This window comes from Desmodus rotundus, chromosome 4 (assembly GCF_022682495.2).
Source record: "Desmodus rotundus isolate HL8 chromosome 4, HLdesRot8A.1, whole genome shotgun sequence".
Lineage (NCBI taxonomy): Eukaryota > Metazoa > Chordata > Mammalia > Chiroptera > Phyllostomidae > Desmodus > Desmodus rotundus.
The window spans coordinates 26,710,350-26,728,900 of NC_071390.1; the positions used below are offsets into that span (position 1 = coordinate 26,710,350).

The 18,551-nt window shown below is 34.3% G+C and overlaps 1 protein-coding gene and 1 pseudogene across 3 annotated transcripts in view; one reads left to right on the forward strand and one right to left on the reverse strand.

Annotated features, from left to right (window-relative positions):
* Nucleotides 1-883: 883 nt before the first annotated feature.
* TBC1D12 (TBC1 domain family member 12) overlaps nt 884-18,551 on the reverse strand; it is a 73,832-nt gene continuing 56,164 nt past the window's right edge. For 2 of the 3 annotated variants that reach the window (XM_053922374.2, XM_053922376.2), the window contains 7 exons: nt 15,277-15,357; nt 12,070-12,158; nt 7,666-7,737; nt 5,288-5,416; nt 4,916-5,025; nt 2,614-2,872; nt 884-1,449 (listed from right to left, as the gene is read on the reverse strand). In XM_053922374.2, coding sequence (XP_053778349.1) covers nt 1,381-1,449; nt 2,614-2,872; nt 4,916-5,025; nt 5,288-5,416; nt 7,666-7,737; nt 12,070-12,158; nt 15,277-15,357 — 809 coding nt within the window. In that variant the 3' untranslated portion in view covers nt 884-1,380. The remainder of the gene's footprint in view (nt 1,450-2,613; nt 2,873-4,915; nt 5,026-5,287; nt 5,417-7,665; nt 7,738-12,069; nt 12,159-15,276; nt 15,358-18,551) is intronic. The other variant, XM_053922375.2, reaches the window with a different exon arrangement.
* On the forward strand, nt 14,336-15,266 carry LOC123480067 (ubiquitin-ribosomal protein eL40 fusion protein-like; annotated as a pseudogene).

The following is an 18,551-nucleotide window of genomic DNA, read 5'->3' on the forward strand; positions in this document are numbered from 1 at the left end:
TTCCAATAAGTGGTCCCTAGGCTAGAATGACCCATGGGGTAAAAATATATGGGCACATCTGGTCCCATATTCTTAAAGAGGCAGTCACTACACTAACAAGGTTCTCAGGCTTGTTAGATTGAAGACAATATACCACTAACAGAAAGAGTGTGCTTAAGGCTGTTTCAAACCAAACTGCAACATAAAAGCACACTATAAACCTAATTATTAACCAAACAGCATGTTATATAGACATCGCTCATAATACTAAAGTGATTTATTTTAGGTTTAAAAATTAAACATAATAAATTTAATGTCCAGTTACCAATAATTAATAATCTCTTTATGCACTATACCATCAAAGTTAGACTCATTAGAAAAAAGTTCATTTTATCTTTTTCTTTTACTCTTATTTCCATTGATTAGAAAATTATGCACAGTATTTTACAAGTCATGGACTTGGCTACATATTAAGATTTCAAATTTCAAACTGAAATTAACAAATTTTATTTCTACAAACAGTGAAAGAATTTTAACTAAAAAATTCCAAGTCTTGCCAACTAGCATGCTATTTAAGAACTGTCAGAATTCACACTTTTTAATCTTACCAGTGAAAAACCTCATTTACATTTATGGACATACTCACCAAATCAAGTCTTCAGTCCACTAAAGTGCAAAGAACTTTCCTTCAAACAGTTAGCTTTTTAAATTACTAGATGAACAATTTTTTTAGACTCGAAACAGAAAGGCTAAAATTCTTTAAGTACTAGGAATTCCTTAAGGGGACAAAACAATTTCCCTTCAAAAACAAATAGACCCGGATACTGTAGAAAAACATCTAAACAGATGCAAATCAATTTCCCAAGTATTTCCAGTTCCCAGATAACCAAACTTTGCCCCAATCAGTGTATGAAGATAAACAACTTCAGTAACATATAATTTATACCAAAGTTGCTTATTTTTGGTCTATAACATCTTAAAAAGGTCAGAACTAGAGATAGAGAATATCTGTATTTTTCCAAATAGTATTTTGGAAGTTAAAGAAGTAGTATTTAACAATCCTGTGCTGACCTCCAAAGTGCCTTTACGGTAACTGTTAAAAAAGAAAAGATGCTATAAAAATTTGAATATCTGCAAAGCTGTTAAAAAATTTTATTACATTACTGTTCACTCCAAATCACTTAAACTTTTTCCTTTGTAAATGACTCTGCCTACAAAATACTATCTTATTAAAATACTGTCAATAGGTTACTTATTTCATTTATTTCAGCCACGGACTTCCAAATCAGCAGTTTTCCATGTCTTGATTCTTTCAGATTTCTCCATGCTTCTTACATAGGAAACAAAAAACTTGCATCAAAAAACACATTTATATTCCAATTAGTCTGTTAATTTTGAAGATTAGCTTTTCAGAGCAGGACTACTATTCTTGTCTCCTTCTTTAATATCCTTCATTACAGATGCAAAGACCTGAAATTATACAGAGTAAAGACGAATCCTCAAAAAACTATTATGTACATTAAAGAGGTTGAAATAACTATATTGTATTAATATGAAAAAGCTTGCTCTGGCTGGTGTGGCTCAGTGGATTGAGTGCCCGCCTGTGAACCGAAGGGTCGCCAGTTCAACTCCCACTCAGGGCACATGCCTGGGTTGTGGGTCAGGTCCCCAGTTGGGGGCATGTGAGAGGCAACCAATTGATATATCTCTCACACATTGATGTTCCCCTCCCTCTCTTTCTCCCTCCTGCCCCTCTCTCTAAAAATAAATAAATAAAATCTTTAAAAAAGAAAGAAAAAAGAAAAGCTTTAATATATGTTAACTCTGTCCCCAGAGTTAAGTTTGAGACAGCCATTCTCAAATCCTTTTGTTTGTTTCAACCCAATTTTATGGTATATATTCAGATTCCAGTTTACATCACTTGTTAAAAATAAGGTGGGCAAAGTAGGTTTACAGTTGTTCATATGGAAAATATTACAATAATAAATAATAACACAAGAATAAACTCTGGGTTTTGTGTACTCACAGCTTTACACGTATTTTTGCCCCATCCTTTATTCTTAAATTACTATTTGGTAACAGAACATCTTCTAGACCAATATTCCTACATTTCATTTTCATAAGCAATAAAACTGTGAGCTTTTTCATAATGCCTACTGTCTATCATTCATGGAGCTTAACCTAACTTATGTCACTTAACTCAGACCACCAGTGTTTGCTTCCCTAACAAGACTAAGCATCTAAAAAGCCAGGATCATACATTATTTTCTTTCTATTGCAACCCTTAGTATACAGCAGGTGTTTACACAATTGCTGTCTACTTGAAATACCAAAGTAATAATATATTTTACCTGGCAAAGACATGACTACTATAGGATGTACTTCACTGAACTCATAAGATATTACTGAACTTACAGAAAAATAAATCCACAGGTTTGGAGAAGTCAAAGAGGAGCTATCTGTTTTAAACTTGCTCTTTCAAAGTCAGGAATTATTATTATTTTTTTAAGGAATTACTTTTAATAAAAGACTTTTTATTTTAAGCACTAACATTTGAGAAATGCATAACTTTGTTATATAAAGTCAACTGATTGTTTTAACATGTCTATTAGCAGAATGAAAATGCCACTCTACCTGAGTCCATTTTTTGGTGCTATTTTGCATCTGAATGGCTGCAATACAGCTGAACAGCTTTTCTGATGTGATATCTTCTGGTAATTTAGTTAGAAACTGTGCTATATGAATAAAATCCATCTGTAGGAGGATATCTTCATATAATCGGAGGATTCCTAATCCAGTCCTAAATAAAAATTCCTCCCCATCTCTGCAAAATACATCCCAGACTCGACATGCGAGATCAAGTGGTAGTGATTTGCTATATAGAGTGAAGATCCTAAAATTAGAAGAAAGAATAATCATTGAACTTTTTCATTTATTTATTCATTCACTCATTAAGCATCTCTATATAAAAAGTACAGTGCTTAATTAGGAATAAAAAGGCAAATATAATATGGCTCCTTCCCTCAAGGAACTTTAATAATACAAAATTAAGTAACAAATAATGAAATTATGTGAATTTACCTTACGTAGAGACACGGCCCAATGCAAACTAGAGGGAAGAACAGCCTAGTTGTTGAGGGTATGACTCTGAAACCAGAATGCTGGAGTTCAAATCTTAGATATACAACTTACTAGTTGTGTTACTTTGAGCAAGATTATTTATTCTTGTTGTCTCTCAGTTTCCCCATTAGTAAACAAAAGATAATGCTACCTACCTGCCAGGATTGGTTTGAGAATTAAAGGAGTTAATAAATGTAAAGTGTTTTTAGAACAGTGATTGGCACATAAGAAATGCTCAATAAAAGTTAGTTATTAATATTATTATATAAGAAACCCAAGTATCATCTTATAATAACCTACATACAAAATTATAAAGTCTTACTTCTCTCTTTTCTCCTGGTTTTTTCTCCACTGTTTTTTTTTTTCACCCTTAACCAAACTTGACCTTTTACTTCTTTTGGAGCACGTACATGCTCCAACAGAATCAACAAAATGGTTTTTCCCCATCCTTGCTGACAATGTCTGATCATATTAATTCATTACCCAGTGGTACTTCAGGGTGGCATTCTGGTTGGAGAAGAAGAGGTGCTAGAGAACTTCTCCTTAAAGTTGCATTGGCAAAAGAAAGTACAGTTTTTACACAGACTTTGTTTTTTTGAGGTGAGGGCTAATGAAACTTGAGGAAGGGAACTAAAAACTCTCCAACCAAAAACACAAACACACTTCTTTTGCACTGCCACTTATTTCCAGAATTTGTATGTAGTAAGTCCAATAGAGGCAGTGAAACAAAAATCCATGTCTACTTCTTAAAGTAGAGAAACACATATTTGACTGCATAAACCAAAAGAATACTCTTGGTAGTACAGAGAATACTAACTCACTATTCAAAAGAGAAAGGGTACTAGCAGTGCCTAGGCAGTTTCTAATACATAGTACTCCCTCATTATTTCTATCCTGCTCCCTATATCAATTGTGATCCTGACTGCTTCATGTTCACATTCCTCAAGATTGACAGCTGAGTTATTTTTCCCCTTCTTTACAGATGTAGTATTTCATCTAGGTCCTCTGGGTCCTATGATATAATTACCCATTACCTTGGGTTCTTCCCAGAGGAACTCAAATGTTCCTAGTGGGAATAAAAGAGAATATATTGAAAAATAACTTGTTTTTTTAGAAGTCTAAATAAAAGAAGCCCAAACACTTGGGAAGATATCATATTTGATTAATGAGATTAATTATTTTTCTATATTAAAACTTACTATCATGAAACCCACTGATTTAAACTTTAAATCCTAATCATTTGAAATGTACTCTTAACCTATCTTAAAATCAACTCTTCCATCTCTTTGGCTCACGAGAGTCTAGGCAAACCCTGCAAATTAAAACAAAAGAGCTGGAATTGTAAAGTTGAAAAAAGACATTAGCACCTAAATAAGGCATCATTCTTCTGTCAGAAAGCTGGACAAAGCCTTGAAAAAAAAAAAAGCCTTAGGTTAAGAAAAAAAGCACACTATCATAAAACCCTTGTTTGTTAACCAAATTAAAGCATAGCAACTAACTTTTGGAAAGCTTAGTATTTACTGAGTTTTGAATGAGATAATCCAAAACACCCTCAGTACAACTCAAAATAAAATATTATTATTCTCATTTCACAGATAAGAAATTGAAACACAAACAGAAAAATTCTGATTTCAACCCCAGAGTCCATGCTCTCTTAATTAAACACCTCCCCACAAAAATGTGAGAGTTTCTGTATCGGTAAACGAAGAGTTTTGTTTTTTATATGTATGATCCTGTGCATGGCATTTACTCTAGTCCCTGAAACAGAAAGTTATACTTTGTTTCCTTTTAATTATTTAGGTACATTATGACTTACCAGTCTATCAAATATATGTCGGGTGTAAGACTGTAAGATTTGAAATGAAGAAATAGTTTCGAGAGATTTTCTTCAAAAAATACTTCAAATGTTGCAAAATATTTCAACATCTAAAAATAGAAACATCAATAAAATTATTAGAGTATGCTCTAGAAATAGAGAAATTAAATCTTAATCATAAATTAACAGAAAATCTTTCTTAGCACCTCTTTCTGAGTCTTTTCACATCAAGCATTCATAAAACTATACTTCACTGAAATGTTTATTTTAGATCACATTATTGTAGTCTTCTATTGTTTTCACTCTAAAAGGGCATTAAGACTACTGACACTGACAGTCAGCAAAAAAACAATTCATTCCAAATGTCCCTACCATGCTGTGATCCACACGGAAGAAGGCCAACTGGCATGGCTTATTCAGGAGATTTGCAAATGCAATGAAGGCATCTGCCTCTTCCAAATTGAGAATGAGAACTGCTGCTATGAAGGACATCCCTTGGACCTCCAAAGGGAAAAAAACTTAATGAAAATGGGCTTATAATAATAATTCTATACAGTTTATTTTATTGCATTCCTGAAAAATTACAGTGACACAAGGTAAAACTAACCAAGATTTCTTTTTTCCCCTATAAAAGGTAAATATGGACAACTCAATAATTACAAAATCTCCCTAACTTTAAATTTCTTGATCATGGTGTGTTTTAAAAAGTGTTAGGGAAAATTTTAGGAAAAAGTATCAGATTTTATTTTTACCACAAAAGCCTATCTCAGTGTACTACCTAGTTTACTTCGTCTTTGAAGTCTTTTCAGAGTATAGAATCACAAAATTTAATGAAAATCAGGTGATTGCCTTCATTGTTATATCTGTCTGAAAAGCAGGAAGTGAGGAACTAAGAATCAAAGAGATCTATGAGAAGTGCTGTTGAAAATCCAAGATAGAAGAGGTTGTGGAGGTTGAGATAGTGAGGCTGGATTCCTGGAAAAAGCAGGAGGAGAAAAAAAGAAAAAAACATTCCAAGATGAGAAAGACGTAAGAGTAAAGACATACAGAACCCACCCAGTTGGAGCACAAGATTTATAATGGGAATAATAGGAGAAAGTAGAAAAAGTAGGATATATTTACAAATTGGAAAAGGCCTTGAGTAAAAGGTTAAGCTAACCAGATGCTTGCTTGTGGGTTATAATGAGCTAACGTACATTTCTGAGCACACAGATGGTATGGAACAGCTACTGTAAAAACACTCATTTTTTCATTAAATAAGTTTATGAAGCACTTACTTCTGGTAGAGAAATGTATAATAGACTTACACAGAAAGGCGACTAAGAATATTTGCAATAATACCTCTTGTCTCTTTCAACTTTCTTAGCAACCTTTAAACTCTTGAGCACACTTCAATCTGGATTCCCACTCCATAACTCTACTATTTTGAAACTTCTTTTACTAGGGTGACCAATGATATTTATTGTAAGTCCCAATGGACACTTTCCTACACACTAAGCAGAATTCCCTTAGCTTCTTCAACCCAAAATTTCTTTGTTCTCCTCCTACTTCCTTGGCTTCTTCTATGACTGTTCAATTTGCCATGTTTAACCAGAAGTCATAAAACCATCATCTTCTGACCTTTGTCTTAAAATAGAATTTTAGAGACCTCACAATAAGGTGGCTACATTGTATAACTTACTATATATTTTTTCATGTTCATTTGTACATTTGTTCATTTACTCACTCAACAACTATTTATTATGAGCTTACTGCTATGTGACAGGCATTGTTCTGGGTACCCTGAGATATTGTACCTCAGTGAATAAAGGATTCTTACAGTTTAGAAAGAGAAGACAGACCATAAACAAGTAAATCACATGTTATATTAAAAGGTGGTAAGTACTATGGAAAACATATGGCATAGTTTAAGGAGGAATGTGCCAGATTTGGAAATGAGGCAGGTTTTACTGCGCCTTAATCTTTGTTCATTTATTCATCCACAGGCCCCAGCTTTCCCTCTACTCTCATCAACTTCTTCCTAATCATTTTGGAGAAAACAGGAACACTTTTTCTTTTTTATTATCATAGTTTATTATATATAGGTACATTTATTCAACCAGCTTTTGTTCTTTGAATGGGAAGCTATTTGTCTGCTAGTCACTTTTCTTTCTATATTTGTTCTGCTTCTTAGAAAGCAAACCCTCTTCTCTTGCCTATAAGTAAAACACTAAAAATAAACACAGCATTTAGAAATTTTAATTTAACTGAACAGAGAATGTCAAAACTAAAATGTCCACAGAGGAAAAAGCCAATAAACAGCAAGCCCATCAACTGCAAAATCTAGAAGGCTCAGGAACTGAAGTTATCAGGTATCTCTGAAATTGAGAGGTAGGGCTACAACTAGGATTGGCTGACAGTGTGCAAAAGAAGCAAAACCCCTCCCCTATCCTTCCCTCAACCTGGAAGGATGCACAGTCAGGAAAAGGAAGATTGGGGAAAAGGGGGAAGGCACCATACTAACAGCAGTTACAACAAATAAAACTTTACAAATTGAATGGTGAAATCCCCAGTTGCCCTCCCAGAAAGCTAGCAACCAGTCTCATAAACCTCTGGTAGGAAATACAAAGGTTCCTCTCTGGGTAAGAGGACAGGTCCAAATAAAAAAAGACATGGAAATACACATATTTGGGAGCTAATCTAATATAATATACTTGGATAAGACAAGTTAAATGTTTATATTCAAAAACCAGATTGAAACAAATACTTACATAACCAACATCAGGTCTGTAACATGTATATGCCCCTAAGATACTATGTAAGACATCATGATATGGGCCACCCTTAGGAGAGAAAATGAAATGTCAAACTATACAAATAATTGTCTCCAAGTTAATTCTCAAATAACATGTTAATACCTTTATCATTTCCTAAATGACTAGTTTCAATATATTTAATTATTGTCAGAAATATCCTAAATGCACTCAGCCAAGATGTTTTCTAAAGAGTTCGTAAAATATATATTTAATCCTCAACAACAAAAACATCAAACTCACTTGTGGAATATAAGCTATGTAGTTTACGAACAAGTTTAAAGACATCTGGGTTTAGTATAATAAGATTATGAGGGAAACAGATTGTTTCATGTTATATAACACAATTTCAGGAAAAAAACCCATCAAGCTACACTAAATTAAGTTTACTAATAATTTCATCTTAATAACAAAAATTTTTATCTCATTTTATCAATGTAAAGATAGAGAAATTCAATTGTGTTTGCAGCCACCCTGGCTCTCTAACACCAACGCCTCTCTAGCTCCCCAAGCTCCAGCCAAGGAGAAGGGGGCTAAGTAAAGAGGTCTCTATACTATGACTCCTACAAAGCAGACTGCCCACAAATGGCTACCAAAATCAGTTGCAAGCACGCACCCTCTACTGGAGGGAATGAAGAAACCTTGTTACAGGCCTTGTACTGTGACACTTGGTGAAATTAGACGTTCTCAGTACACTGAATTTATTTTTAAAGTATATTTTATTGATTATGCTATTCCAATTGTTCCAATTTTTTCCCCTTTGCCCCCCTCCGCCTGGTACTCCCCTTCCCTTCAGCAATACCCCCCCTTAGTTCCTATCCACGGGTTCTACATATAAGTTCATTCTTTGGCTTCTCCACTTCCCATATTATTCTCAATACCCTCTGTCTATTTTGTACCCACCAATTATGTTTTTTAATCCCTGCATCTTTCTCCCCATTCTCCCCCTTCCCTCTCCCTGCTGAAAACCCTCCATGTGATCTCCATTTCTATGATTCTGTTCCGTTTCTAGTTGTTTGCTTAGTTGGTTTTTGTTTTTTTAGATTCAGTTGTTGACAGTTGTAAGTTTGTTGTCACTTTACTACTCAATAGTTTTGATCATTTTTTTCTTAAATAAGTCCCTTTAACACTTCATATAATAAGGGCTTGGTGATGATGAGCTCCTTTAGTTTAACCATGTCTGGGAAACACTCGATCTCCCCTTCATTTCTAAATGCTAGCTTGGCTGGATAGAGTAATCTTGGATGTAGGTCCTTGCTTTTCATCACTTTGAATACTTCTTGCCAGTCCCTTCTTGCCTACAAAGTTTCTTTAGAGAAATCAGCTCATACTCTTATGAGAACTCCTTTGTAGGTAACTCTCTGCTTTTCTCTTGCTGCTTTTAAGATTCTCTATCTTTAAACCTTGGCATTTTATTAACTATGATGTGTCTTGGTGAGGCCCTCTTTGGGTACAACTGTTTGGGACTCTCTGTGCTTCCTGGACCTGTATGTCCATTTCCTTCACCAAACTAAGCAAGTTTTCTTCATTATTTTTTCAAGTAAGTTTTCAATTTACTGCTCTTCCTCTTCTCCTCTGGAATCCCTGATTCAGATGTTGGCATGTTTGGAGATGTCCCAGAGTCTTCTTATTCTAATTTTTTTGATTTCTTGTTTCTTCATTCTGTACTGGTTGATTGTTTACTTCTCCCTTATGTTCCAAATCATTGATTTGAACCCCGGAATCCTTTCCTTCACTGTTGGTTCCCTGTGGATTTTTCTGTATTTCATTTACTGTACTCTTCATTTCTTCCCTATACATTTGCCATACTCAGTGAGTTCTCTGAGCATCCTATCACCAGTGTTTTGAACTCTGCATCTGATAGGTTAGCTATCTGTTTCACTTAGCTCTTTTTCTGGAGTTCTGATCTGCTCTTTCATTGGGCCATATTTCTGTGTCTCCTCAATTTGGCAGCCTCCCTGTGCTTCTGCATATTAGGTACAGCTACTTTGACTCTGTCTCGGCACACATGTTACATTGCAAGGGGTGGAGCCTTAGGTACTCGCCAAGGTGGGGCAACCCACTTCGCTACTTTGTGGTGCTGTAAGTGTGGGAGGGGTCAGAGAGGGGACAATGCCACTTGCTGGGCTCTCACCCCATTCCCAGTCATTTCCCTTATGTGACTAGTACCCTTCTAGCTGCTGCACTAGTGCTGAATCCCAGAGTGGGTGGTTTTGCATATGTTCTAGGGCCTCGCAGGTCCTTTAGACAGACTCCCCTGAGAAACCGGCAGTTTCTTTCACTGCCTCTATCCCCACTGATTTTTAGTCTAAAGTTAGGCTTTATTTCCTGGTGCTGTAACCCTGGGCTGCGCAATCTGGCCTGCAGCTGGGATCACTTGCTCCTCAGGTGTGCCTCCTGGTTTTTATACACCATACCTGAATGCGGGACCATCTGTTTCACCAACCACCACCGCCACCGTCACCACCACTGCCTTGCCACGGCCACACTGCATCTTCTCTGCCCTGGCTCCCCATCTCTGCCCCTCTTACCAATCTGGATGAATTATTTCTTCTTTAAATCTTTGGTTGTAGGACTTCCATACAGTTCAATTTTCAGCAGTTCTGGTTGTTTTTTGATTTGAGGTTAGCTGTGATCCTTTTTATAGTTGTGTGAGGAGGTGAAGCGTGTCTACCTATGCCTCCATCTTGGCCAGAAGTCCCAGTACACTGAATTTCTGATTCACAAACTTCCCTTCCAGCGTTTGGTGAGAAAAATTGCTCAGGACTTCAAAACACATCTGCGCTTCCAGAGTGCAGCTATTGGTGCTTTGCAGGAGGCAAGTGAAGCCTATCTGGTTGGCCTTTTTGAAGACACCAGCCTGTGTGCTATTCATGCAAATCCTGTAACACTTATGCCAAAAGACATCCAGCTAGCACACCACATATGTGGAGAGCGTGCTTAAGAATCCACTATGGCACTGGCTAGTGTGGCTCAGTGGATTGAGTGCTAGCCTGAGAACCAAAGGGTCACCAGTTTGATTCCCAGTCAAGGCACATGCCTGGGTTACAGGCCATGTCCCCAGTAGGGGGCACATGAGAAGCAACCACACACTGATGTTTGGCTTCCTCCCTTCCCCTCTCTAAAAATAAACAAAATAAAATCTTTAAAAAGAAAAAAAGGAATCTACTATGATGGGAAACATTTCATTCTTTCAAAAAAAATTCTCTTCTTCCTGATACTGGTAGTTCTGAACATCAGATATTTTTTTCCCATGGAGTCACAAGGTACCTAAGTATATGATTCCAAGTGGAAAATAGGGGACAGAAATCAGGTATTGTCAATTTTTCCATTTTCATTTGTGTGTGAATTTTTTCAATATAAATACAGGGACATAAAGCATTAATGTAAGTGAAAATGTTTTAGTGAATAAGTTTCAGCAGTTCAACTTTATAACAATATAAATAAACCTATTAAATTTTTCTAGGCAATGCCAGCATTTGAATTTTTTAGAAACAAGTACATTTCTTATTGACGGCAACTCAGTGGTGCTTATAGCACTTTTATCATACACTAGATTCCATCCATTCCCTTTACTTTTCTGACTGAGTTGTTCTACATGCAAGTACATGTTTTCAATGTTGTCTCTCTTCTGTGCGGTTCCTATAAGTTTGCTAATACATTAAACTATAAAAAAAATAGAGAAATTCCATATATAAAGATTTGAGTCATATATAAAGTACACATAAAATATAATCACTTCTCATAAAGTATAAGAAACTTTTTAAGAATTTTTTCTTTTCAGTTATAGCTGACATTCAATATTATACTAGTTTCTGGTATATATATAGTATAGTGGTTAGACATTTGCGTAATTTACAAAGTAATTCCCCCCAATAAGTCTAGCATGTACCTGGCACCATACATAGTTGTTACTATATCATTGACTATATTCCCTATGTTGTACTTTATATAACTGTATGAAACTTCTTAATAGCCTTTGCACACAAAAAAACCTTTCTCTTCCTATTTTAATTGTAATTCTGAAAATTTTTTTAAGTTTAGGGACAGATTCCTTTATATTTTAACAATATACTAGGCAAAATCATTAAAATTCAAATCTTACAGAATAAAAAGTGAAATAAAGAAATTCACTTTAATGATAATTCATCAAGTACCTAAAATTATTATGTGCTGTTACCTGCAACACATTCACAGCAAGTGGAATAAAGTAATAAAAATTTTCCTTTAAGTTTCACATTTTTATATTAAGTTCCACAATTTTTATAGTTTTGCCTTTTAAATAATAATACTTATGAATTTAAAGAATTTGTTCACTTGAATTTTTAAAAAAGTAGTTAAAAACTAATTAGAAACCCTCACCTTCTGAAAGATGTAGAGAGATGGAAATGTACGGGATATGTCCAACTTAATTAATTCCAGACTGGCCTCCCGATCAGCAACAGATACACCTGTTTTTGCCAGGTAAATAAAGTTAAAATTATTACTTGGCTATCCCCAGTTCAATCTTGTAAACACAGAATGATCACATAGCATACTTGTTACTTAAGGAAAGTTAAAAGTTGAATAATCAAGAAATTTAAAGAAATGCCACATAGCTTTTGCTGGAACTTAGACCCTCTTCTGTGAAGAAAATATCTATACATTTTAGCAGAAAGCTATATGGTAAAGAATTTCTACGTCCAGTTATTTTAGAAGGTAGGTGTGTTTTTCAGAGAGGGTAGGTAGATGATTACTCCCACAATAACAACTGGGAAAAAAATACATTTCAAATATTCCATTCTTTAAAAAGGTGTAACAAAGTTGTGTACACAGAGAGGTCTAGAGAATTTAAATCCCAGAAAGTGAAGAGCCTTTCGTAGGTAAGTGGATACCAGTGGTCGTTTTTCTTTCTAGGGCCATCTGCCAAGTCTGGGCATGGGTTCAGGATTGAGTAAACCATAGACAAAAAGGTATTTTGCTTGGGGTAAAAAGAAATCAGAAGAGCCTTTCAGACACAAAGACTGATATGATACAGCCTGAATGTATATCTGGTTTTCCTCTATGGACTTCTGCTAAGTGCTAACCTAATACATAGTGTTAGAAAGTTGGGCTAGAAAGGCAAATTGAAAACACCCAAAATCACATGGTCCTTGGTGATTGTCTCAGAGAGGGAAGAGCCTATAATCAAAATAGACCAGTTCTTCCCAGTAAGATGAACTAAGTCTATCTAAAGCTGCAACCTTGCCCCAAATGCCTAACATAAAAAAAGAACAAGGTCCCTCTGCAGGAGAAACATCAGCTTTAGTTCATACATTCTTTTTATATACAACTGACATACAATTTAAAATTTTAAATTATGGAAAGAAGCAGAAAAATATAACTTATATCAAGGGGGAAACCAGCCAATAGAAGCAGACCTGCAGATGATCCAGTATTGAAATTAACAAACAAGAACATTAATTGTTACATGTTAAAGAAAATAGATGGAGAAAAAGATGGAAAGAAATATATGAAATGGAAGAATAAAGAATTTCAACAGAAACAAAATCTACAAAAAAAAAAAGTGAACATTCCAGAATTACAAAGTATAATATCTGTATTTAAAGACTCATTGAACAGATTTAATAGGAAAAGAGAAGATTAGTGAACTTAATTACATAGGTCAATAAAAATAATCTAAATGAAGCACAGAAAAAATTTTTTTTAGGTATAAGAGATTTGTGGGACACTTCAATGTTCTGACATTTAATTAGAGTCTCAGAAGGAGAGAAAAGATGGGGTAGAAGTAATATTTGAAAAATAATGGTCAAAAAAGTTTAACGACAACTGAGAATTATAAACACCAGGAAATAAGAAATCAAAAATTTAAATAAAACATTGCTTCTCAGTAGAACAATTCTTCATTTGGATTCAATTAATTTCTACTGAAGTACAACTTTTACCATTTAATCATGACAAAATATCTCAGAAGCAAATGCTTAAAATTTTAATTCTTATACCTTTAATACTTCATAAAATGAGTGTAAAAAGAATGATAAAACACCTACATCTTGCACCTTTAGTTTCCCACAAAAAGCTGATGTAGCTAACAGGTCTCAGGATGATACTTACATGAACCCTTCTTAAAATCAAGCCTTCTCTAACCTTGCTTAGTCAATTTTCCCCTCCCTACTGCTCATTTTTCTTTTTATCTTTCCTTTTTCAATTATAGTTTACATTCAATATGATTCTGTATTAGTTTCAGGTGTACTGTTCACTTTTCTAAAACAGAAAAAAAGACTGAAAGAGTATTCAAGAAATTTAAGAGTTGTTTACATACTCACAGAAAACCACTATAAGATATGTAGATAAACCACTATAAAACCATTTCTCTATCCTAAGTCATGTTCATTTTGTAGAGTTTTACTTACAGGCAAGAGAAGGTTTGCTTTCTACTAAGTAAATATAGAAAGAAAAGTGACTGGCAGACAAATGGTTTCCTATTATTGAAAGTCAGGAGATGTTTGAATAAATGTACCTAAAATTAATTAGCCATGATAACAGAAAAAATGACATTCTCCAAAATGATTAGGAAAAAAATTGATGGGAGTGGAGGAAAGGGTGTATGAGTGAATTAAATGAACAAAGATTAGGCATGATAAGAATTATAAACAATATATTGGAGAGTAAGTAAAAGTCAGTGAGAGGGGAGACAGGAGGTTTCAAGCTTGACACAAACATCATCCATCTGCAAGTTAAAAGTTAGCCTAAAAATACTTCACACAATTAGTCTTACTATGTGATTAAACCCTAGGCTCTGGAGTCCAACCACCTGGGTTTACATCATGGCTTCACTACTTACAAGTTAACTGTTTTGAGTTTCCTCTTACACCATCCAGGACAATACCAGCTACTTAAATGTTATTAACATTAAAGGAGATAATATACATAAATCAATTACTACAGTTCCTGCCATACAGTAAAAAAAAAAAAAAAAAAAAAAAATCACACTATATCTTCAATGACTGAATTTTCATCTAGCAGTTTTTGTTAACAAAAAATAATCACACACACCCTTTTTCTTCAGCAAGGCAGCAGAGCAGCCTTCCTAGCAGATAAGAGATGATCTTTGTGAAGACCCAGACTGGCAAGACCATCACCCTTGAGGTTGAGCCCAGTGATACCAGTGAGAATGTCAAAGCAAAAATCCAAGACAAGGAGGGCACCCTGCCTGATCAGCAGTGTCTGATTTTTGTGGGCAAACAGATAGAGGATGGCAGCACTCTCTCAGACTACAATATTCAGAAACAGTCCATCCTGCACTCGGTGCTTTGTCTGCAGGGTGGCATCATCAAGCCCTCCGTCCCCCAGCTTGGCCAAACATGCAACTGTAACAAGACGATCCGCTGCAAATGTTACACCCACCTGAACCCTCTGCACTGTCAAGCGACACAAGAAGTGCCACCACACCAACAACCTGCACCCCAAGAAGATTAAATAAAGCTCCTCCACTACCTCCTAGGGCCACAGGGTGGTCCTCTACCTGAACCCAGGGTCCTGGGGCCTCAAAAAATTTGCCTTTCATTGAAAAAATAATAATAATCATACCTTCTGTATCATTCTCTGAACTTGTTTCACTGAAGCTTTTCCACCGTTCCTTCGCTCTTGATAGGAAGATTTCATAAAGTTCTGAGGACAAAAAGAACAAAAACTCATAAATAGGAGAGAAATATATTCACATATTTTTATTTTTCCTCTTAAAAAATAAAAGATCCCACATAGGTCAGGTCTCCCTTATGTAGCTGGCATAAAAAAAAATTTAGCAAATTGAAGTACTTGATTCCACCAAACTACTTATTATACAACTAGAAAGAGAGCAAATGAAATTACTCCAGAACAGCCATTCAAATAGCTACAATACAGAATATATGTATGAGGCAGGTAGAGATGCTTCTGCTAAAGGAATATCATTTGTGGAATAGCAGAAACATTATTTTTGGAGTCAGACTTAGATTCAAATTCCAGCTCTGTCACTTACTACCTGTGGGACTTAAAAAAGTTACTTTGTAACTCTGGAACTTGGCTTTCTTCATCTGTAAACTGAAGAAAAATAATACCTACTCATAGGGTTACCGTTGATTAAACAAGATCATTTATGTAAAGCTCCTGACACCTTATATGCCCTTAATAAATGCTAATTATTGCTTCCTTATTCCTTGAAACTGGTTTCTTCATTATGATACAGCTATCTAAAGCTACTTAAACTGTGATTAAAGGGTCACATACAAAAATCTCTACCCCTGTCTTTTTTTTTTAAGTGCCCAATCACTTTTTGAAACCACACTCTACACTTTCATATGCAGGATCTCATTAAATCTTCAAAAACAGAAAAACTAATTTTTTTCTCAATTCTCAAATTTTAATTGTCTTTATTTTCTAACTAACCATTACAGATACTTTAAATTATAGAAAAATTTCATAGCAAATTTCAATGACAGAGAAACAGTAAAAAATATTTCTTGCCCAAATACCAACAATTATATATTGCCCCAAATACCAAGAACTTTTGCCTCAATTAATCTTAAAACATTTATGTGTTTTTAAAGATAATACAAAGGAGGGTTTTTTTTTTAATTTATAAAGGTAATAAAGATACAGGATATTTTTTTTTAATTTAAACAGTACAAAACACTACAGAATGAAAAGTAAATCAACTTTCTTCAGATGCAACTATGCTTACCAAGCTGTAAAGATGAGAATATGCACATACAAGCACATACATATGTATCTTCATTTTTTCAACAACAACAAAAAAGTCACACCATATTATTTATAGCACTGATCTGCAACTTGCTTTATTATATTGGAAGCTGTTCCAGATTAGTAGAATAGGACTGCTTTATTTGTTTAACAACTGCACAATACTCCAATGTATGACTATACCATAAGTATTCTTATATTGCCAAGAATCAGATCATTATAAAATACTTACTAGATACATGTGAAATAGATTCTTATTATTCTGATCTTCTCTCCCTTCTGTTCACTTTTCATTATTACTAATGGTTTAGAAAGAAGAAATTTAAAAAATCCAACTCAAAATTTCTATTATTTATGCCCCATTCCATTTAGTGTAAGAGCTGGATATAAGTTTTAAATGTAGATACATAATTTTTGCTGTTATCAGAAACCAAATTGAAGTTCATACTTTATTTCAAATTGCCTCCAAGCCAGGTCTAGTTTCACTATTGTACTCAAATTTAAAACTGTCTTGGAAGAAGAAAGGCCCAGCAAACAAATCCATCACCCGTGGGAGCTACAAAATTGATCCAATAGTAAAAATGCGATAATGCTTTTCAGAACATCAAAGGACATCTCTCCAGGGAAGATTTACAATGCTTATCTATAATAAGACGACCTGCATCTCAGTTCAACTCCTTGCTTGACTCTGCATGTTATATTTATTTTATTTTGAATCTCCAAATATAGAGGTTGAAACAGACTTAAAGATGTATCTTAGGAACAGAAAATACTTTGAGATCAGTATATATTTCACTTTCTGATTTTTTGTCAATGATGACATTGTACATACTCTCAGCAGATTTCACTTTCACTCTAATCTTACACTCACTGTCACAAAAAAAAAAATGCTAGAACAATTTTACCCCCATTTTAGAAATGAAGAAAACTAAGACTTCTAGATATAAGTAATTTGCCCAAGGTCACAAACCTAATAGACTGTAGAAGCAAGATTTGAACCACATTTGACTGACATTAGAACCCTTATTCTTAATTACTATTCCATAATGGTGACAAATTTCATAATTAAAACAAATACAACAGGTAAGGAGTCAAACTATTAGAGTCATTGAAAGTAAACTAGATTATCAAAAGTAAATTTACTTCAATCAAAATTTAGCTTCCTTTCCACCACTAATGTTAAAGAGAATGAGTACCCATTCCATTCCTGAATACATAATTGTTTTCTTTTAGAGAAACCCAAAATTAATTTGAAAATAAAAAGTCCAGTTATTTCAAACTTTAAAAAAAAAAAAAATTTGAGTACAGTTTCACAAAAAATTAATACCAACTTAGCCAACATTTCAATGTCTACGTTAACAGGATTCCTAACATGACACCTTCTTTTGAGCTGCAAAATATACAAAAATAAGTGATGAGCTTTTCAAACATTTGTTCACCTGAAGTTTCTTTTTTGTTTTTTTAAATTGAATTTATTGGGGTGACAATGGTTAATAAAATTATATAGGTTTCAGATATACAATTCTATAATTCATCATTTGTATATTGTGTGTTCACCACCCCAATTTCCCTAATTCTTTCCATGGTGCGTAGTCTAGCATTATCATTATCATTCAGACCTAGTTAGCACCTTTTGTTATTAACTCTTACATATCCCCCATTTGGTGTTACTGTAATTTTATTTAATTTTTTAACTTCATCAAAACTACTCTACATTTTACTCCTATCCTTCAAAAGTTTTCAGTTAAAAAAAATAATTCCTTGAGAATCTTTTTTTTAATTTTAAAATTTTCAAACAAAAAAGAATCCGAAAGGACTGCTTTGAATAGAGATGTAGAAAAAGAAGTTTCTAGCCTTCCCCCAATATTTATGTTTTTTTAAACAAAGAGGAAACCTTTTCACAATTAAGACTATTTTATTTTTCCATATATATCCACTGCTACATAAAATCCCAGAAGTTTTTGCAGTTACCTATAGTTAAGGTATTTGGATGTCAGTAATATTACTGATGGTTGTAAACTAAAGGAAAACCCACAAATCTTATTTTGATAATATGAAATATAGTAAACTTTAAATCATACCAGGTTTTAGAGGGAGATGGGAAATGAAGCATGCTCTAAAAA